Source organism: Ursus americanus, chromosome 9 (genome assembly GCF_024610735.1).
Source record: "Ursus americanus isolate L20-20 chromosome 9, mUrsAme1.1.p, whole genome shotgun sequence".
Taxonomy (NCBI): Eukaryota; Metazoa; Chordata; class Mammalia; order Carnivora; family Ursidae; genus Ursus; species Ursus americanus.
The window spans coordinates 548,466-564,929 of record NC_142135.1 but is presented as its reverse complement, the minus strand read 5'-3'; the positions used below and the strand labels follow the sequence as shown (position 1 = coordinate 564,929).

At 62.9% G+C, this 16,464-nt stretch overlaps 1 protein-coding gene across 3 annotated transcripts; it reads right to left on the bottom strand.

Annotated features, from left to right (window-relative positions):
- Nucleotides 1-999: 999 nt before the first annotated feature.
- DGAT1 (diacylglycerol O-acyltransferase 1) lies at nucleotides 1,000-15,810 on the bottom strand. 3 transcript variants are annotated; one of them, XM_087864484.1, is made up of 18 exons: nucleotides 15,615-15,810; nucleotides 13,467-13,615; nucleotides 5,814-5,901; nucleotides 3,845-3,885; nucleotides 3,678-3,763; nucleotides 3,536-3,588; nucleotides 3,240-3,345; nucleotides 2,978-3,085; nucleotides 2,800-2,874; nucleotides 2,603-2,706; nucleotides 2,475-2,513; nucleotides 2,300-2,341; nucleotides 2,174-2,218; nucleotides 1,975-2,087; nucleotides 1,830-1,895; nucleotides 1,660-1,747; nucleotides 1,512-1,574; nucleotides 1,000-1,409 (listed from the first exon to the last, which is right to left on the bottom strand). In XM_087864484.1, exons 1-18 carry the CDS (start codon nucleotides 15,663-15,665, stop codon nucleotides 1,254-1,256), a joined length of 1,473 nt encoding a protein of 490 aa, XP_087720610.1. In that variant the 5' UTR covers nucleotides 15,666-15,810; the 3' UTR covers nucleotides 1,000-1,253. The 3 variants fall into 3 exon arrangements, with proteins under 3 accessions (XP_087720610.1, XP_045633320.1, XP_045633322.1); XM_045777364.2 differs by lacking the exons at nucleotides 13,467-13,615; nucleotides 15,615-15,810 and adding an exon at nucleotides 10,305-10,701; XM_045777366.2 differs by lacking the exons at nucleotides 3,240-3,345; nucleotides 3,845-3,885; nucleotides 13,467-13,615; nucleotides 15,615-15,810 and adding an exon at nucleotides 10,305-10,701.
- Between the last annotated feature and the right edge of the window lie 654 nt (nucleotides 15,811-16,464).

Sequence of the window (16,464 nt, the reverse complement as noted above, 5' to 3'; positions counted from 1 at the left end):
GGACGCGGGGTTGAGCAGATTCTGGTGGGGGCAGGGACCGCACGGCTCTTAAGGCCACTGCCAAGCACCTCCTCAGACACCTGCCTTGTCACACCACGTCTGTGACTGGGGCACATCCAGCCTGACGTGGCCTCGGGGTCTCTAATAGAGCTTACCCACCAAGTCAGGTGGGAACCGGTTCAGGGCTGTCCTCCCACCATTGGCAGGCTTGCAGGTAGTAGGCTCTGGGAGCAGGGCTTCCTGAGGGCCACGCTCAGGCTGCACGTGTGAACTGCCCAGCCCAGTGCAAGGAGAACGGAGTGGGGAAGGGCTAGGAGCTGCGCAGGGCGGGCAGGGCTCAAACCCAGGGGAGCTGAGGGTTCCTCCCGGGTCCGAGGGAGGGGCAGGGAGCTGGTGTTCAAGTCTCTGCATGGATATATGTGTTCACGAGGGAGACCTGGGTCAAGGACTGGGCCAGGAACCTGCCTCACCCGAGAGACACAGAGCCCCCCCACCTCCCAAGGGTCTGTGGACTCAGCCACTATGAGCGCCACAGCCTAAGAACAGCACCAGACACACAGCTCTGCCAGCCTGGCTGCTGGTTCTGATTCTTGACCCTCATACACACACCAGACTCCAGCCACTGCCCCCAGCCAAGGTCCCCTGCTGGCAGGGTCCCCTTGGGCACCCTCTTCCAAGACCCCAGCACAGGGACCGCAAAGCTCTGAGCTGCTCCCCCCCCCCCAACACGCATGCGCACACAAGATGAACAAGGGCAGTGGCGGGACAGGACGCGACCTCAGCTGGGCCCTGCTGGGCAGGGTGGTTGCCACCTGTGATGCAGAGAGGAGTGCTGGGGGGAGGCGGCGGCCTCCTCGGCACCGTGGCCGTCCTCCCCCCCCCCCTTGGCCAGGACACAGCACCCCAGAAGGTACAAGCACCCTAAGGCCGTCGGGACTCAGACCCCCTCCCGGGAGCAGCACCGGCACCCCACGACCCCAGCAGGCCGAGGGCAGCCACTCTGGACAGCACTTTATTGATCCCCTCAGACCCCAGGGCAGGATCGGCACAGGTTCCCGGGATACTGGCCCGTGCCTGGTCTGCCATCCCTGAGCAGGGCAGGAAGGAGCCCCATAGGGGCAGAGAAGCCTTCCGGGGGGCTGGGAGGAGGCGATGGACAGCCACGCCCCCTCCACAGCACACAGGTGGGGGCAGGCTCTGGCCGTGGGCAGTGAGGTGAAGATGGTGGCGGTGAGGCCCAGCGCTGGAGCAGCTCAGGCCCCCGCCACGGGGGCCTCGTAGTTGAGCACGTAGTAGTCGTGGACGTACATGAGCACGGCCACCGGCTGCCCAATGATGAGCGTCAGCCACACCGCCGCGTTGCCGTAGTTACCCTGGAAGAAGCGGCTCACTATCCAGGCCAGGGGGATCTGGAGACACGGGGCCACAGTCAGCCGGCCACAGCGAGTGACCCGAGGGCTGGCTGCACCCGGGGCCCGGGGGAGAGGCTGGGGGCAGGAGGGCACGCTCACCTGAGCCATCATGCCCGTGAAGGCCCAGAGCCGGAACATGTGCAGCGGGACGCTCACCAGGTACTGCAACGGGGGTGGCGGGGCGTCAGCCGTCCCTGCGGCCGCACCTGCCGCGGAACGAGCCGGGTCGCGCCTGCAGAGCACTCACCTCGTGGAAGAAAGCCGAGGCGAAGAACACCCCCGTCCTGGCCACCCACTTGCTGCTGCCCCGTCGAAGCATGGGCTTGTAGAAGTGTCTGTGGAGGGAGGGGGCCGTGGGACCGGTGCCTGGGTCCACGCACGCAGCGGCCCGCCCACCGTGCCCACGCCCACACCCACCTGAGGCACCACTTGTGCACAGGGATATTCCAGTTCTGCCAGAAGTAGGTGACAGACTCAGAGTTCCTAGGGGTCGAGAGTAGCGAGTGACCGGCTTGCCCCGCGACGCAGCCCAGCCCCCAGCTCCACACCCAAGGCCACCCACCACCAGTCCCGGTAGAACTCCCGGTCTCCAAACTGCATGAGCTCCGCCACAGCGTTCATGCAGGAGTGGAAGAACCAGTAGAAGAAGATGAGCCAGATGAGGTGATTGGGGACCTGTGGGGGGAGGCAGGCACAGGTTGCAGGCTACCCCACCCACCGCCCCCGGCTCACGCCCCACCCCACCCACCCGTGCTGCTCACCGCCAACTTTAGGAGGCGCTCGATGATGCGTGAGTAATCCATATCCTGCAGAAGACAGAGCTCAGCTGGTCCCCGAGCTGCCCCCAGCTGCCCTCCACCCCACCATGGGGTAGCCTGACCGCTCACCTTGAAAGGTTTCATGGAGTTCTGGATGGTGGGGACCATCCACTGCAGAGGAGGACACAGGGTCAGTGCCCCGGCAACACAGCACTCTCCCTCCAGCCCGGCCTGGCCCAGCCCGACCCGCCCGGCCCGGCCCGGCCCGGCCCAGCCCAGCCCAGCCCAGCCCGGCTCGGCGTACCTGCTGGATCAGCCCCACCTGGAGCTGAGTCAAAAACAGCTGAGGGAGGAAGCAGAGAGTAGCGGGCTGAGCCTCCCAGCACTAGCAGTCTGCCCCGTCCCATCCCCACGGGCAGCCCCCACCCTCACCATCTCAAGGAGCCGCCGCAGCAGGAAGCGCTTTCGGATTCGGGGAGAGCGGGGAAAGTTGAGCTCGTAGCACAGAGTCGGGGCAAAGAGGAAGTAGTACAAATCTGGAACAGGAGGTTGGGGCTAGCACGGCAAGGCCCAGCCCATGCTGTTCCTCCCCTGCCGCCCTTCAGCCAAGCCCCGGGGAGGGTGCTCACCACGGTAGGTCAGGTTGTCTGGGTAGCTCACAGGGTGCTGGGCAGCTCCCCCATTGGCCTTCTTACCTGCGGGAGCTACAAGCAAGGAGGGGGGTGGGTGAGGCCTTGCTGCTGCCCAGCTCCGGCCCCGCGGCAGGCGGCACGAGCTCTCAGGCCCCAGCCCCAGGCAGCCCCTCACCGGCCTTGGCCTTGGCCCTTCGCTCTCGGCACCACAAGTTGACATCCCGGTAGGAGAACAGCTTGAGGAAGAGGATGGTGTACACCATCAGAGCCAGCACGGAGCCCACTGCGGGAGAGGCAGGCTCAGGCCGCAGCCCTCCCACACCGCCCACAGGAGAGCCGCAGCCACAGGCACAGTCCTTGCGTTGGGTGGGCCTGGGTCTCTCCTGTGGGCCCCGGAGACAGGCTGGGACAGGGGTGGGATGAAGGAAGGGGCACACCTGGAGTGATGGACTCAAGCAGCAAGGCCACGGCCGCCGGGAAGCAGAGAATGGTGGCCAGGTTGACCACGTGCAGCAGCAGCCCTGCCTGCTCCGTCAGGGCACCCTGGGGTGGGTGGGGGGGAGCAGAGTGCTCAGCCAGTGCCCCCACTCCCTAGGCAAAGGGTCTCCCTGGGGAAGGGCCTCCAGGCCTGGGGCACAGCCCCTCCCAGGAGAGCTACACGCAGCCTGAAACATAGACCCAGTGAGGAGAGCAGACCTCTGGGCAGGGCAGGGGGCACAAGGGCGCTGCTTACCACTGCCAGGCGCTTCTCCACCTGGAACGCAGCCACAGCAAAGACATTGGCCACTGAGGATGTAAGTGTCATAGGGCAGGTTCAGGCCCCGGTCAAGCCCTGTCCCGTCTCCACCCGAGGCCTTCCTTGGCTCCCAGCTCACCAATAACTAGACACAGGGCAGGCCAGCTGTAGGGGTCCTTCAGGAACAGAGACACCACCTGGATGGGGTCCACCAGGATGCCGTACCTGGGGATTGGGGTGGGGGGTGAGGGCCTGAGCAGGTGGGGGCCTCAGGGGCGGGGCCAGGGCCCTGGGGAAGACACTCACTTGATGAGGTTTTCTAAAAATAACCGTGCATTGCTCAAGATCTGCAAGAGAGAGGAAGGGCACAGGCCCATTAGCCCTGGCCACAGGGTGCCCTGCCCCCCAGCTCCTCTCAGCACCTATGGGGCAAGAGCCCTGGGTCTGGATGGAAACCTGCATCCTGCGAGCCCAGCCCTGTCTGACCCACACACCAAGCTCCAAGACTTACCACCCACCTCACCCCACGCTAGTGCAGGGACAGGAAGTCCTTCAGCGATGCCCCCATCACCCCAATGACAGGGAATCGACCCCAACACTAGATACCAGTGTCTGCAGCAGCACAGAATGACCCGTTGCCTAGCAGCCCTCATCTGTCCCACTGAGCTGGTGAGGGACCTGAGACCCAAGGATGTCCTTGCAGTGCCCGGGGGACAGCCACACCCTGGGGAGTGGGGAGAAGAAGCCGACCAGAGTCTCAGGGGCTAGGCAGCTGAACCCCGAGTGCCACTTGGTACTCACATCCCTGCCCCTCTTCTGCTATCCTATAGCACTCCAAGCCCAGGCGCACGGCCCCAAAGCAGCTCCCAAGGACAGAACCCCCATCAGGATGAGCTCCTGGCTCTGGCCTGGGGTTGGGGAATGGCTTCTCTCTGCAGGCACAAGGGTCTCCTACTCTGTCCCATAATGCAGACCCTGCCAAGTGCCCTGAACTCGGGCCCCAACCAGGGCCCATGGTAGATACTAGGGAAAAGTGATGCTGGCCAGGGGACACTGGCTTACCTGGCTGGTCAGGGAAGGCTTCACAAGGAGGTGACAAGCTGAGAGACATAGGGGCCCTGCCCTCCCCCAGCCACCAGCCTGACCTGCCAGGCACAGATGTGCTGTTACCATGCCTGGTGGTGGCCTGTCCTGAAAGCCCACACCAAACAGGTAGGAGCCGGAGCTGCTAGTGGGCAGTGCTCACCTCAAGGCCCAGGCCATAGAGGGAACACGGCAAGCAGCCCCCAACAGAGGATACACATCTCCTTCAGCAAGAGGGTAGTGAGGCACCAGAAGCAGGGGAGAGGTTTTGGGGCTGCACCAAAGGGCCAGGCAGGCCAAAAGGGTTGCAGGGAGCAGGCAGTGCTGCCCAGGCTGCCGAGGGCCCACCCTCCATGGGCTGCCAAGGACCCACCCTCTACAAACCCACCCCAGGCCAGGGATGGCCTCCAGAGGCCAAGGACACACCTCCTTAGGTTCAGGCAGGCATCTGGCCCTCTGTCCCCTTGCCCCTTGCCCAGCCATCTTCCCACCCACCAGACAGCGTTGTCCCCACTCTCCCACTACCACCACCACCCCTGCCACAGCTCCATAGACAGCCTCCTAGGCCCACGTGCAGGGAGGCTGTGGGTGTGCCTAGAGCCCTTTCCACGTGGGTAACCAGAGGAGCCACACCCGAGACAGAGGTCGTGATATCAGGGCAAGGGTCAAAGGCCTCTGGCCACATCAGCCTGAGTGGTGGGGCTGGGCCCAGACAGGCCCTTGCCCCCCCCCGCCCCACCCCGTGGGCTGCCCCTTTGAGCCCTGGACTCCAGCTGCTTCTGGGCAAGGACTGCTGGCCCCACCCCCACAAGGTGCCAGCAGGGACCATGCCACACGGTGAGGCAGAGGCAAGGGCTCCGTCTAATCCCTCCCTGGGGGGTGCCTAGGACCAAAGCCAAGGGAGAGAGGCTGGGTGCCTTCAGAGTCAGGGCCTGGAGCTGCCAGGCCAAACCCAAGAGCCATCCTTAGCTTACCCCAGCCACCCAAGAGCTTACCCCCGCTCCCCCCAGGCCAGGCCTGCAGGGACTCCCTACCCACAAGGGACATTCAGAACAGCAGAAGAAACTCCTTCTGGACCCTCAAGACCACTCACACCTGCTGCTTCTGGGATTCAACCGGGATGAGAGTCGAGTGTGTGACCACTGCAGGGACCACCATCACTCTCCCCCCACCAGCCTAGGGCCCTACTCACCAGCATGACCACACACCAATTCAGGATCCCACGGTAGTTGCTGAAACCACTGTCGGAGCTGAACAAAGAATCCTGCAGGCGGTGGCACCTGGTGGGCGGGAAACACACCCTCTCAGAGGAAGGCAGTGCCAAGACCCCGGGTTGTGCGAACCCTGCAATCCTCCAAGCTCAGACAAGTCAGAGGCCAGCAGACACCCAAGAAACACCCAGCCAAGTCCAGCCCCTCAGGAGCCAGCCTTGGGGCCCGGGGCCCAGGGCACAGCAGACCCCAGGCCCTCCCTCGGAGTAATTCTGGTCCCTCCTAGCCCAGCAGGATGGTCCACGCCCCACCCAGCCCTCCCTTCTGCCCACACATCCTCCTCCCCATTCACAATCACAGAAGGGCCAGGCAGGGCCAAGCTCTCAGGCAGGGTCATGCCACAAACAGGAGCAGGAGAGCTGGCCCTGCCTAGCCCAGGGCTACATGGTACTCCATGGCCAAGAGCCCATCCTCGCTCCCCAGAGGCCTCTGGCTGCCACCATGCACGATGGCTACAGAGTGGTGATGGGCCCACAGGAAGAGTCCACTGCAGGGATCTGGAGGCCCACCAGGTAATTCTGTACAGAGGTGGGGGCAGGGGCTGAACCCGCCTTGCTCAGTTAGCCCATCCTACCGCCCAGCGCACTGAGGGGCCCCCACCTCAGATGACGTCCTCCCTAGGTTTGGCCCATGCAGGTGTGAGTGAGCACCTGGACCCACATGCACCTTCCTTCCTGGGGACAGGGGCCCTCATACATCCGCGCAGACTCCAACTGTTTCTGAAAAAGTGTAACCTGTCCCAGTTCAACCACAGGCTCAGTACTATGTTCCTGCCCAGGCTGAGGGGGCCGAGAAGAGCCCACCCAGGGGCCAGGGGCCTGATGGTAGGGAGGTCTCCTGCAGAAGCAGGAGAGTTCCCACCTACTAATGGGGCAAGGGAAATATAAGCAGACCCTCACATTGCTGCCTGGCCCTCAGGGTGACACAGAGGCAGTGGAAGGGCCACAGTGTGGCTGGGGCAAGGCCCAGACCCAGCTCCTGGCTCACTCAGCCTGCCCCACCCTACCCTAGCTGCCATGCTACCAGGAAGCCCCACACCGCATTGAGCAAGGCCTCCGGTTTGGTAAGTCATGAGGCCAGGGCCTCCCCTTCCCTCCTGTGTACACACATCTCCACCTCTTGAGGCACCCAGGCAGGAGAAGTGGACTCAGAGGAGGACGCAGCAGGGGCACCGTAGCACAGGTGTCCTCTCAGGGCCGACAATCCCTCCATGGCAAGCCTCACTATGGCTGCGGTCAACACCTAGACAGCCCCACCTAGGAAGTAAGGGGCTGGGAAGGCTGAAATGCTACTCTGCACTCTGCAGCCTGGTGGAGGCAAGGTCTGCACTGCACCCGGCCCACCAGCTTCTCCCAGTCACATGCCTCCTTGTATCCATCTTCCCGGTCTGTCCTGGACCTTGCAGTGAGGCCACCCGAGGCCCTCTTCTTCCTGAGACTCTGCACCCGCCTTTCTGCGAGGCAAGCAGAGGTCCAAGGCCCCACTGCCCAGAGAGGACAGTCTCTGGGCCTGTCCACTATACGGGGCCTCCCCAGCCCTTCTGCCAAGTTTGAGCCCATTCACTTTCACTGGAGCCGTCCCAGGGCCACCTTGTGCCACAACCTGCCACCCTCATCTGCACGTCAACACCCACCCACCAAACGTTTCACAACAACATCAGCCCTTGTCACCAAGAAGACCATGCTGGTTTTATTTACAGCCATTTGGAAGATGAAAACAGGGGTGGGGAAGGAGTATTGCTTTCCAAATCTGACACCAAACAACATCATAAAAACTTTTTCAGATCCCTGCTGTCAGGCACTCAAGGCCCTCCCCAACCTGCCCACAGCCACTCCTGGGGTCCCTCCACAGGGCTCCTGACCATCCCCAACCCCAGGCAGCAGAGACCCAGGGAAGGAAGCCCACTATCCACCAAAACCCACAAGGTCCAGCCTTGCCGGTACAGTCAGCAGTGGACCAGAGGGCAGACAGGCGGGATCTGGCCACAACACCCAGAGCGATCTATGTCACCCTCTCCCCTACTACCAGGGCCACCCACACCTCAGCCCTCTAGCAGTCCCACACTTGTTCCCCAGGTCCATCCAACCAGCAGGGCCATTGTAACTCACCACAAGTGTCACCTCACTCAACACTCACATCAGCTTTGGGAGGTAGGCACAAGAGGAAACTAAGGCTTCCCAAAGTTTAAAGCTCATCAGGGGCACAGCCCCTAAGTATGGATCACACCTGGGGACCACATGGTCCAGCTCCAGGGACAAGGAGAGCAAAGAGGGGACAGAGTGTCAGCTGTCCTCCCAGCGGCCACCTCCCCAGCACTTCCTTCACCCAGCTTCTGGACTGACCCCTGGGATATAAGGTGATGAGGTGGGCTCTCCACATCCTCAGACCCTGCTGGAGAAAAAGAAACAGGACATCCCAGAACAAACACCCTGGGAGAGCCCTGCAACCAGAAGGCCCTCCGTGGAGTGCCCATGAACCAAGGGCCAGATGTCCTGGACACAGGGCACTGTGTACGGTGCCCCTCCTTCCTGCCCCACAGCCACACCTTGCCATGGGTGGGAAAAAATGAGTTCACACCCAGAGCCTTACCCATCTGCCCAAGCCAAGGTGAGCAGGAAGTGTAGGGAGGGGAGGAGGCCTGGAGCCCAGGGAGTAAGGAGGAATGGGGAAAGGAAAGGCAACAAGCAGAAGGGAGGGTAGACAGGTGAGAGGAGGTAGACAAGGAGGAGAGGCGCAGGGGCCAAATCCCAGGAGGGCAACCAGAGCAAGGCCTGGCCCTATCGGCCCCCCTGGGCCCTCTGACATGGGCGTCTGAGGAACAAGCACACATAGTCTGCATGACCTGGAAACCAGGAGGGGGCCATAACTGCCAGGTCCCTCTCCAGCCCTGGGGCAGGCCCATCCATGGCAGCTCCTGCTCCGCTTCCCAGGGGGCCCAGACTTTGAGGTTGGGCAGACAGGGCTGCCACTCACTCAGCCAAACCATCAGGAGCATAGGCAAGGCTTCTGGACACCTGGCCCTGGCAGAGCAAGGAAGCGAATGCCTATCCCAGAGCGGGAACGTGGCCCAAAGCCAGCACCTCCGTCCTACACTAAAGGACAGCAACTCCTGCCACCTCTCCAGGAGATCATGCTAGCCATGCCCCTGCCTCCTGGATGGCAGTTAGGAGAGGGTACTCTAAGGCCCTCCTGTCCTTTGTAGCCTCCCTCAGCACCACCCCAGACCCACAGGAAGCAAGCACCCCCTCAGGAAAACCACCCTCCTCTGCCACAGCGCCTTCACAAACTCCCGGTCTGACCTTTGCTCAGACTGCTCAGTGCTGAGATTATCTTATCTCCAGGTGGACTGTGAGCACCCTAAGGGCAAGGACCCCAGCTACCCTCACCCACCCTCTCAGTATAGTGAAGAAAGCCTCTGTTCTTGTTACCGAGAGCAAATCCTTGCTAGCAGACTGACCAACTGCCCACTTCCTCTTTGATAACCTCTAGCCCCAAAGGCAATTCCAAAGCCAAAGCCCCCGAGGACACCTGGGCCAGAGTGAAGGCCAGGAGTGGGAGAAGGAGGCTGGAGGTGGCAAAGGGATCACTTGGAGCTGGCTTGAAGGAGGGAACCAATACCCTGGCCTTCCAGGTCCTCCGCATCAGCCAGGCTTGATTCCCAACCCCTTCCTGTCAGTCCTTCAGCTAAACAGGGTGCCCACCCAGGGGCACTTCGAGCCCCTCCCCTGTACTCCAACCAGGGGGTGAAAGTCCCAGTGCAGGACCCAACTCTGTCCCTGCAAGAAGACACTTGTTCTGGTAAGGGAAGCAGGGCCCCAGGCCAGCCAAGCTCTGGGTGAGGGAGGGACCCCCATGAAGACAACTCTGGGGAGATTCTGCAGGGACAAGAAACACACTCACACTGCCCTGTCCCCATCCCTCAGGCAGTCCCAGTCTCTTGCGGGCTGCCTCCCTTGCAGGCTGCCTCCCCAGCAGAGCCACCGTCGTCCCCTGGGAGACTTCCCAGGCGCCAAGGCACCCCTCATAGCCCTCAGGAGGGACCTCCTTAGTTACAAACCGCCTGACCCCACCCAGCTCCTTGCAGACAGAGAAAACTTGTGCATAGGGGCCAGGGTCCCGGGCTACCCTGAGGAAGAGCCTGAGGACCCGCCTGAGGACGTGTGGAGGGGTGGGGGGTCTGGAAGCTGGACTGCTGCCGGCTCCCCTCTGAGCTCCCACGTGGGTGACCTTGGCAAGTGACTCTCCACCCCTATGCCTCAGTTCCCCCGCAGGGGCCCTAGGGGCACACCTGTCCACGCGAAGTCCGGGAGCCAGGCTCTCGGACTCGGAGCCCGCGCTGCTGCGGTCATGCCCGGGCAACTGCGGAGCGTCCCGGGCAGGGGTCAGAGGTTAGGGGTGAAGCGCCTCGCTACCTCAGATCCCAGTGGCCGCTACCCATGTCGGAGTCTCCGTTCTTGTCCTTGTCGGGGGCCGGGGCCGGCTCCGGCGCGTCCCCCCCAGGGCCCACGTCCCGCACCTCCTCTTCCGCCGCCGCGGGCCCGCCGCCGCCCTGGCTCGAGGGCCGTGAACCCGTCCTGCGACGCCGGGAGCCGCCCGCGCCGCCGCGGTCGCCCATGGCCTCAACCAGCAACCTGTCCCGGCAGAGTCGTGGCCCGCCGGGCTCGCAGCACCCAAGGCCCGCGGCCCCGCCTCCAGACCCTCGGCCAACCGCCGCCACCGCCCCCTGCCGGACGCCGTAGCCCGCGCGCTGGCCCGGGCCGCCAATCAGCGCGCACCCTCCAGGCCGCCCAGAAGCTGCGGTCTCGCTGCTCTGGGAGCCCCTAACTGGCCAGCCGCTGGGGCGCGCGCCCATTTGTAGTCCGCGGGCGCGCGAGGCACCCTGGGAGTCGTGGTCGCCCCGCGCGCGGCACCCTGGGAGTCGTGGTCGCCCCGCGCGGGGCACGCTGGGAGTCGTGGTCGCCCCGCGCGGGGCACCCTGGGAGCCGCTGTCGCCCCGCACATCCGAGAGCGCCGCTACGGCCGTGCGGCCGTGACGAACCTTCCTTCCCGCGGGTCTGAGTGTCTTTACGGAATTTGCCAGGCTTCCTGGCAGTGGCGGGCCTCCCCCGACCGCTTCCCTGCTTCTCGTCCCAGTCTGTAAACACAGGGTTTCGCCATTGCTCAGCCAGGGGCGGAGTATGGGGTGTAGGCTACTTACGAAGTGCCTCTTGGGTTAGTGTCCGGGGCTCAGGGGCCGTGTCCGTGGGTACTCGCCTCGCCCACCACCCAGCGTGTTGGCTCCCGAGCGCACGTCGGGGCGCACTTGATCTCCGCGAGCCCTCTAGTTACCACCGCAGAAGCACCTGCTTTTCCTCGGCTTAGGTTGTTCAAACAAGCGCCAAACCAAAAGATGGAGCAGGAGAAAAGCCCCAGGCCCCGTGTCCCTGGGACGCCCGCCCTTCCCACTGACTCCGCCTCGAGGTGCCCGGGCAGGGATAGGGAAGGTGTAGCCCCCAACTCCCATCCCTGAGTGGCCACGCCCTGGCCACCCGGCCCCCCTTTCGCCCACGTCCGCAGACTTGCTGGGCCTCCCTCGTCTCCACCCGGCCTAGTTTTGCCGGGGCGTAGGGAGCCTGGGGTGCCGGATCGCGGAGACCCAGAGGCTTCCATGTCATTGCACGACCGCACGGTGCAGCCCGCAAGCGGGCAAGTGTGCCTCCCACCTTAGCTTGACACTCATCTTCGCACGGGGCATGGAGTATGAACATCCTGGATTTCCGGGTGCGAGAGTTCACTGGGGGCCCAGGCCAGGTTTACCCAGCAGCAAAACCCATTAGCCATTCACTCCTCAGGTGAGCAAGGCTAAGAAGAGTGCCTCTCAAGAAGCAAATAAACCGAGAGGTTCAGCCTAAGGTTAGCGACCTCTCCGTGTGTACTGGCCACCGCCTTCCTGCTGGCCTCACCCTTGTTCCACCACCACAGTGCCTGGGCCCCTGGTGACACATTCCTGTTGCCACTGAGCCATCTGGGACTGATACCGGCCTGGCATCTCTACCTGGCAGGCTGGGGCTACCTGGCAGGTGTCTTTGAGTAACCTGCCAAAGAGGCTGCCCTTACTGGGCAGGAGAGCCCCTCCCACATGCCTGTGCAGCCCTACCTCCGTGAGTCAGACTCAACCTCGTCTCCTACCCAGTCTTTCAAAACTTGCGCCTATTCACTGGCTGGCCTGGGCCAGGCAGAGCAAGGCCTTTCTGAATACTGATCCCAAGGGAGGGCAAAAGAAGGAGAGGGTCCTCTCAGGAGCCTGGAGCGTAGGAGTGAGCCCTGGGAGCTCTGCCATGCGCGCCCACCAGTCTCTGCGTGCCGTCTGGCTGCACCATCCTTCCAATACAAAGCCAAGAACTACAGGACCCGCCCAGGCTGTCAGAGGAGATTGATGACTCAGGTTCCCAGTAGGCCTGGAGAGCCTGAGTACAGTAGTCAACAAAGGGTGAAGAGTCATGTTGGAACCGGCTGCCTGCGTCCATGTCCAGCTCCAAGCCATTGGCTGGCAAGTGGCAGCAGAAGTGAAGCGACCAGAGTGGACGAGTGATCACCAGGGAGGACCATTCCAGCGGGGCACTGGAGCAGAGCTTGAGGAGAGCAGGACAGCCAGTTAATAGGCAGGCACGGGCTGTGAGAGCACCAATAAGGAAGAGCCAGTACCGGCAGGGGCGGGGCCTGGAGGGAGGGAAGCCTGTGGGAGAGAGTGGACCAGGCCGGGGCCTTGGGATTGGGAAAGGGTCAGCGCAGCTGCTTTAGAACCCACGGACATCGCCAGTTACTTCAGGGTCCAGGGGAAAATGAAGCCCCGGGCACCAGGGGAGAGGAGAAAGGTCAAGGTAGGTGGGGTTGCTTGGTGACAAAGGTGTACAAGACGGTTGTCGAAGAAAGCTCAGTGGGGATTTCCCTGCCAGGGGCAGCAACTGATTAGGAGACTAGAGGCCAGGAGCCTTGCAGGCCTGGCTGGAAGAGGTTCAGAGCTTAGAAGCTCAGCCTGTGGCTGAGGTGCCACAGGCAGGCCCCTGAGTCCTGCGAAGGGTCTGGCCAGCTGGGAGACATGGGACATGGTGGTCAGCAGTCTGTGCTGCCCGATCTCTGGGATGCAAAGTCCTGTCCATGGAAATCTGTACAGACTGAAGATTGAACTCGTTCCAGGGTTCGGGGAGGCAGATTCCATCCTTCCACCCCATTGCCCCTCAGGGTCATGGAAAGGCCAAGATACCGGGTCTAGATCCAGAAGCTGAGAAGAAATGAGCGTTCCTCACCCAGGTGTGACTGCAGGTGTAGGGTGGGTGGGGTATTGGGGGCGGGCTTGTGTCAAAGGCAGGCCTTGGATAAGCTGTTCTCCCTGAGGCTGATTCTTCATATGTGATTTGTGCTATGAAGCCTACCCCAGCCTGGGAACAGTCAAAGTCAAGAATCCCAGGGCAGAAGGATCTGGACACTGACCTCTCAGGGACTTTCACTCCTGAGGTTATTACTGCTGACAGTGCTCCCCAGAAGAGGGTATCCACCTCCATGTGAGCCCCACCCTGAGCAGCCTGCAGGCTGACCTACTGCAGGTCAGGCTCCCCTGCTGTCCATCCTGATGAAGTCTGGGCAGACCTGTCTCCTGCCAGGGTTCAGACAGCTGGCTCTGGGATGACTTGGTTTGACTACATGTCTCCAAAGACCTTGGACCTCTCAGCTCATGCCTGCTTACCTGGGTATCAGGAGGCATTGCTGGGACAGGGGGTCCCTGTCCTTGGGCTGTCCCTGACCAGCACAGTCCCACCCCTCATCTCAATTTGATTCATCCTGTCTGAACTCAAGGGCTGTGGGTGGCTGTGGAAGGCTCTCTGTCCCCTGGGTGGCACCTCCCCAGAACCAGCATGGGTCAGTTGTCCATGGAGGACCCCTCAGACAGTGAGGGGTCAGGATGTGGGCAGCACACAGTAGTAAGGGGCTAGACCTCGCACCCTCTGCTGTCCCGCTTTCCTCCACTGGCATTGAGGACGGTTTGTTGGTGGCTGTCAGGCCCCAGGGGCAGCAGGAGCCCCTACAGGGAGAGTAGGCCATAGGTCTGTAGGCTCTGCTGAACCTGCCGGGGCAACCCTAGATCAGTTCTGGGCTGGAGACCCTTAGCTCCCTCAGTTCCTGGCACAGAACAGATTAACCCGCCGCAGGACAAATGCCAACTGCTTTGCCCTCAGGGGAGTTCTCCCATGGCTTGTCTTGCCAAGCTGGCCCTTCTGGGTAGAAGAAGATAGCCCGCTTGCGAAAAGGGACGCTGGCGCACCCTGACAAAGGCAGTGACCTGACCCCAGGGCTGCGTGGGCAGGCTGCCATCCCCAGCACTGCGCCTGCACCGGCCTTGCCTCTGGGAGGCAGCCCGACTGGGAAGATGACCCCCAGACACCCCAGCACCCCTGTGGCATGGGCCCGGCACTGGATACACCAACCCGACACTCCAGGTTCTATCAAGAGTGGCATTTATTCTCCTCGTGGAGGTGCGGCGCTCCGGGGAGCTGGTGCTATTGTGCTTAGGAAGGAGGTCTGTCCGTCCGTCCGTCTGTCCGGCCGGCCCAGCCCCAAACGGGGGCGGAAGAGGGGCACGGCCCGAGTAAAAATCCCGGCCTGTTCCGGGTGGGAGTATGTACAAGGCGGCGGGGCGCAGGCGGGGGTGGGGGCGGGGCAGGCCGGCGGCCGCAACCCCCACCCGAGGGCCCCCGCATCTCGGGCCCTACTCTTAGAATCAGTACAAAATAGGTGCTACCTAAACGTTCCTTCTACCTGAATTCGCTAAGTCGGTTATTGTGCTGCTTAGTTATGGGGGCGGGAGGGGGCCCATGGCTTTCCACGGCGGCGGGGTGTAGGGAGAAGCAGGAGACCCTGGCCGGCCCATGGCCCTCTGGCCTTCTCCTTAGGTAGGTAGACAGGCGTGTGGGGGTAGGGTGGGGCGCCTGTGTGTGCGTGTGCATGCGGGTGTGCCCAGCACAAGAGGGCAGGCCCCGTCTTGGGAGCTGTGGTGTGGAGGGTTTGGGATATGGGCCCTGCTGTGCTGGGCCCTCAGTCTGATCCTGCAGGTGCAGCTGGGTAGCAGCTTGGTGCCCACTGGGATGGGGCTGACCAGCTCATACACTCCAGCGTGCACCTTTTGTCTGGCCTGGGGCCCCAGCCCCACACGGCAGAGCCCAGGTGGCCAGAAGATGGAAGGACCGAGAGTTGGTATGGGTGGCCCTGGTCGTGCTGGGCCTTGGGGCCCTGGGTCTGTGCCACCTGAGCTGAGAACACCAGGCGCAAGTCAAAGGTAGAGCCCAACTGCACCCAGCACTGGACCCGGGCTGGGGCAGGGAAGAGGTAAGGGGGATGCAGGGTTGGGTCTAGGGACCAGGCCTTTCTCTGCATATGCAGCCCTCCTTGGCCCACCCATACCTGATGGACCCCTGTCGCGAACATGCATCCCTGCAGGTCGCTGCATCCCTGGCCGACTCTGCAGCGGGCCTGGCACATAGTAGGTGCCCAATGAACAGTCGGTGGGTGATGGATGACTGAAGGAGGGGTCTTGGGGGCAACCACCCTGCCCCTGCCCCTGGAACCATTACACCCGCAGGGCTCTGCCGTGGGGGGGAGGGAGGAGGAGGGGAAGAAAGTCTGCGCGTCCGGCCCCGCGCAATGTCCCTGATCTAGGGGCCTATGGGGTGGATAGGGCAGGGGGATACCTGATTCTCAGTAACTCTAGAGGCGGCGGCAGCTTCGCATGCAGTGCGCATTATTGCTCTATAGTCGGCATCGGACTAACTAAGAGGGAAAGGGAGCGGGCAGCCCCGGGAAGGGACGCGAGGAGGGTTGGGGCTGCATGCAGTGACGTCACAAAGGCGGCGGCCAATGGGGCGGGCCCTTGGGGCGGGGTCGCCGCCGAGGCTTTGGCATAGACGGGCGAAAGTTGGCAACAGAGTGGGGGCGGGGCCTGGGGCTCGAGGGTGGGGCCCAGGTAGGGGCGGGGTTCAGGGGCGGGGAAAGTGTTCCCGGACATCCCAAGCCCCCGGCGTCGGCGGGAAGGATGGGGGGCCTCAGCGCCCCTTCCCTGACCCGAGTGCAATCCGTTCATAAATAAAACGTACAAATACAGAAAGAAAGAAACCCGACGCATCCGCAACCCCCCCAGGGGGCTTTACCCGCAAAGCGAATACAGAGAGGTGTGTAATGGGCCATGCCCAGGCCTGCCTGCCGGGCCCCAGGATCCGTCCTCCAACACCGAATGCCCGGGGACAAGGGAGGGGGCCCCGGGGCAGGGCGGGAGTGGGGTCTGAGGAGGTCGGATAAGTCCATGCGATTCGATATGCGTCATTATTATTCGTTATGAAGGACAGAGCCCGGGAAGCTGGGCTGGAAGAATTCGGATTTGGCAGAGGGTGCGAGGCGAGGGCGGGAGAGCGGCTTGGACTGAGGGCCCAGAAAGAACCCGAGGGAGAGGGGTGCCGCCGTCCGCCTCTCTCCCCGATCCCCAACGCGTCTATCACTCCTGGGGTTCAGCGAAGACTGAGGAGTAGGGACGCCTCTGCAGGACAC

Excerpts from the sequence above, each read along its gene's own strand:
- DGAT1 (XM_045777364.2), bottom strand. The coding sequence starts at position 10,507 with ATGGGCGACCGCGGCGGCGCGGGCGGCTCCCGGCGTCGCAGGACGGGT. Across the intron at positions 2,088-2,173 it reads AGCGCCTCCTAAAGTTGGCG|GTCCCCAATCACCTCATCTG; the intron begins GTGAGCAGCACG and ends CTCCCCCCACAG. Across the intron at positions 1,748-1,829 it reads GTGCACAAGTGGTGCCTCAG|ACACTTCTACAAGCCCATGC; the intron begins GTGGGTGTGGGC and ends CTCCCTCCACAG.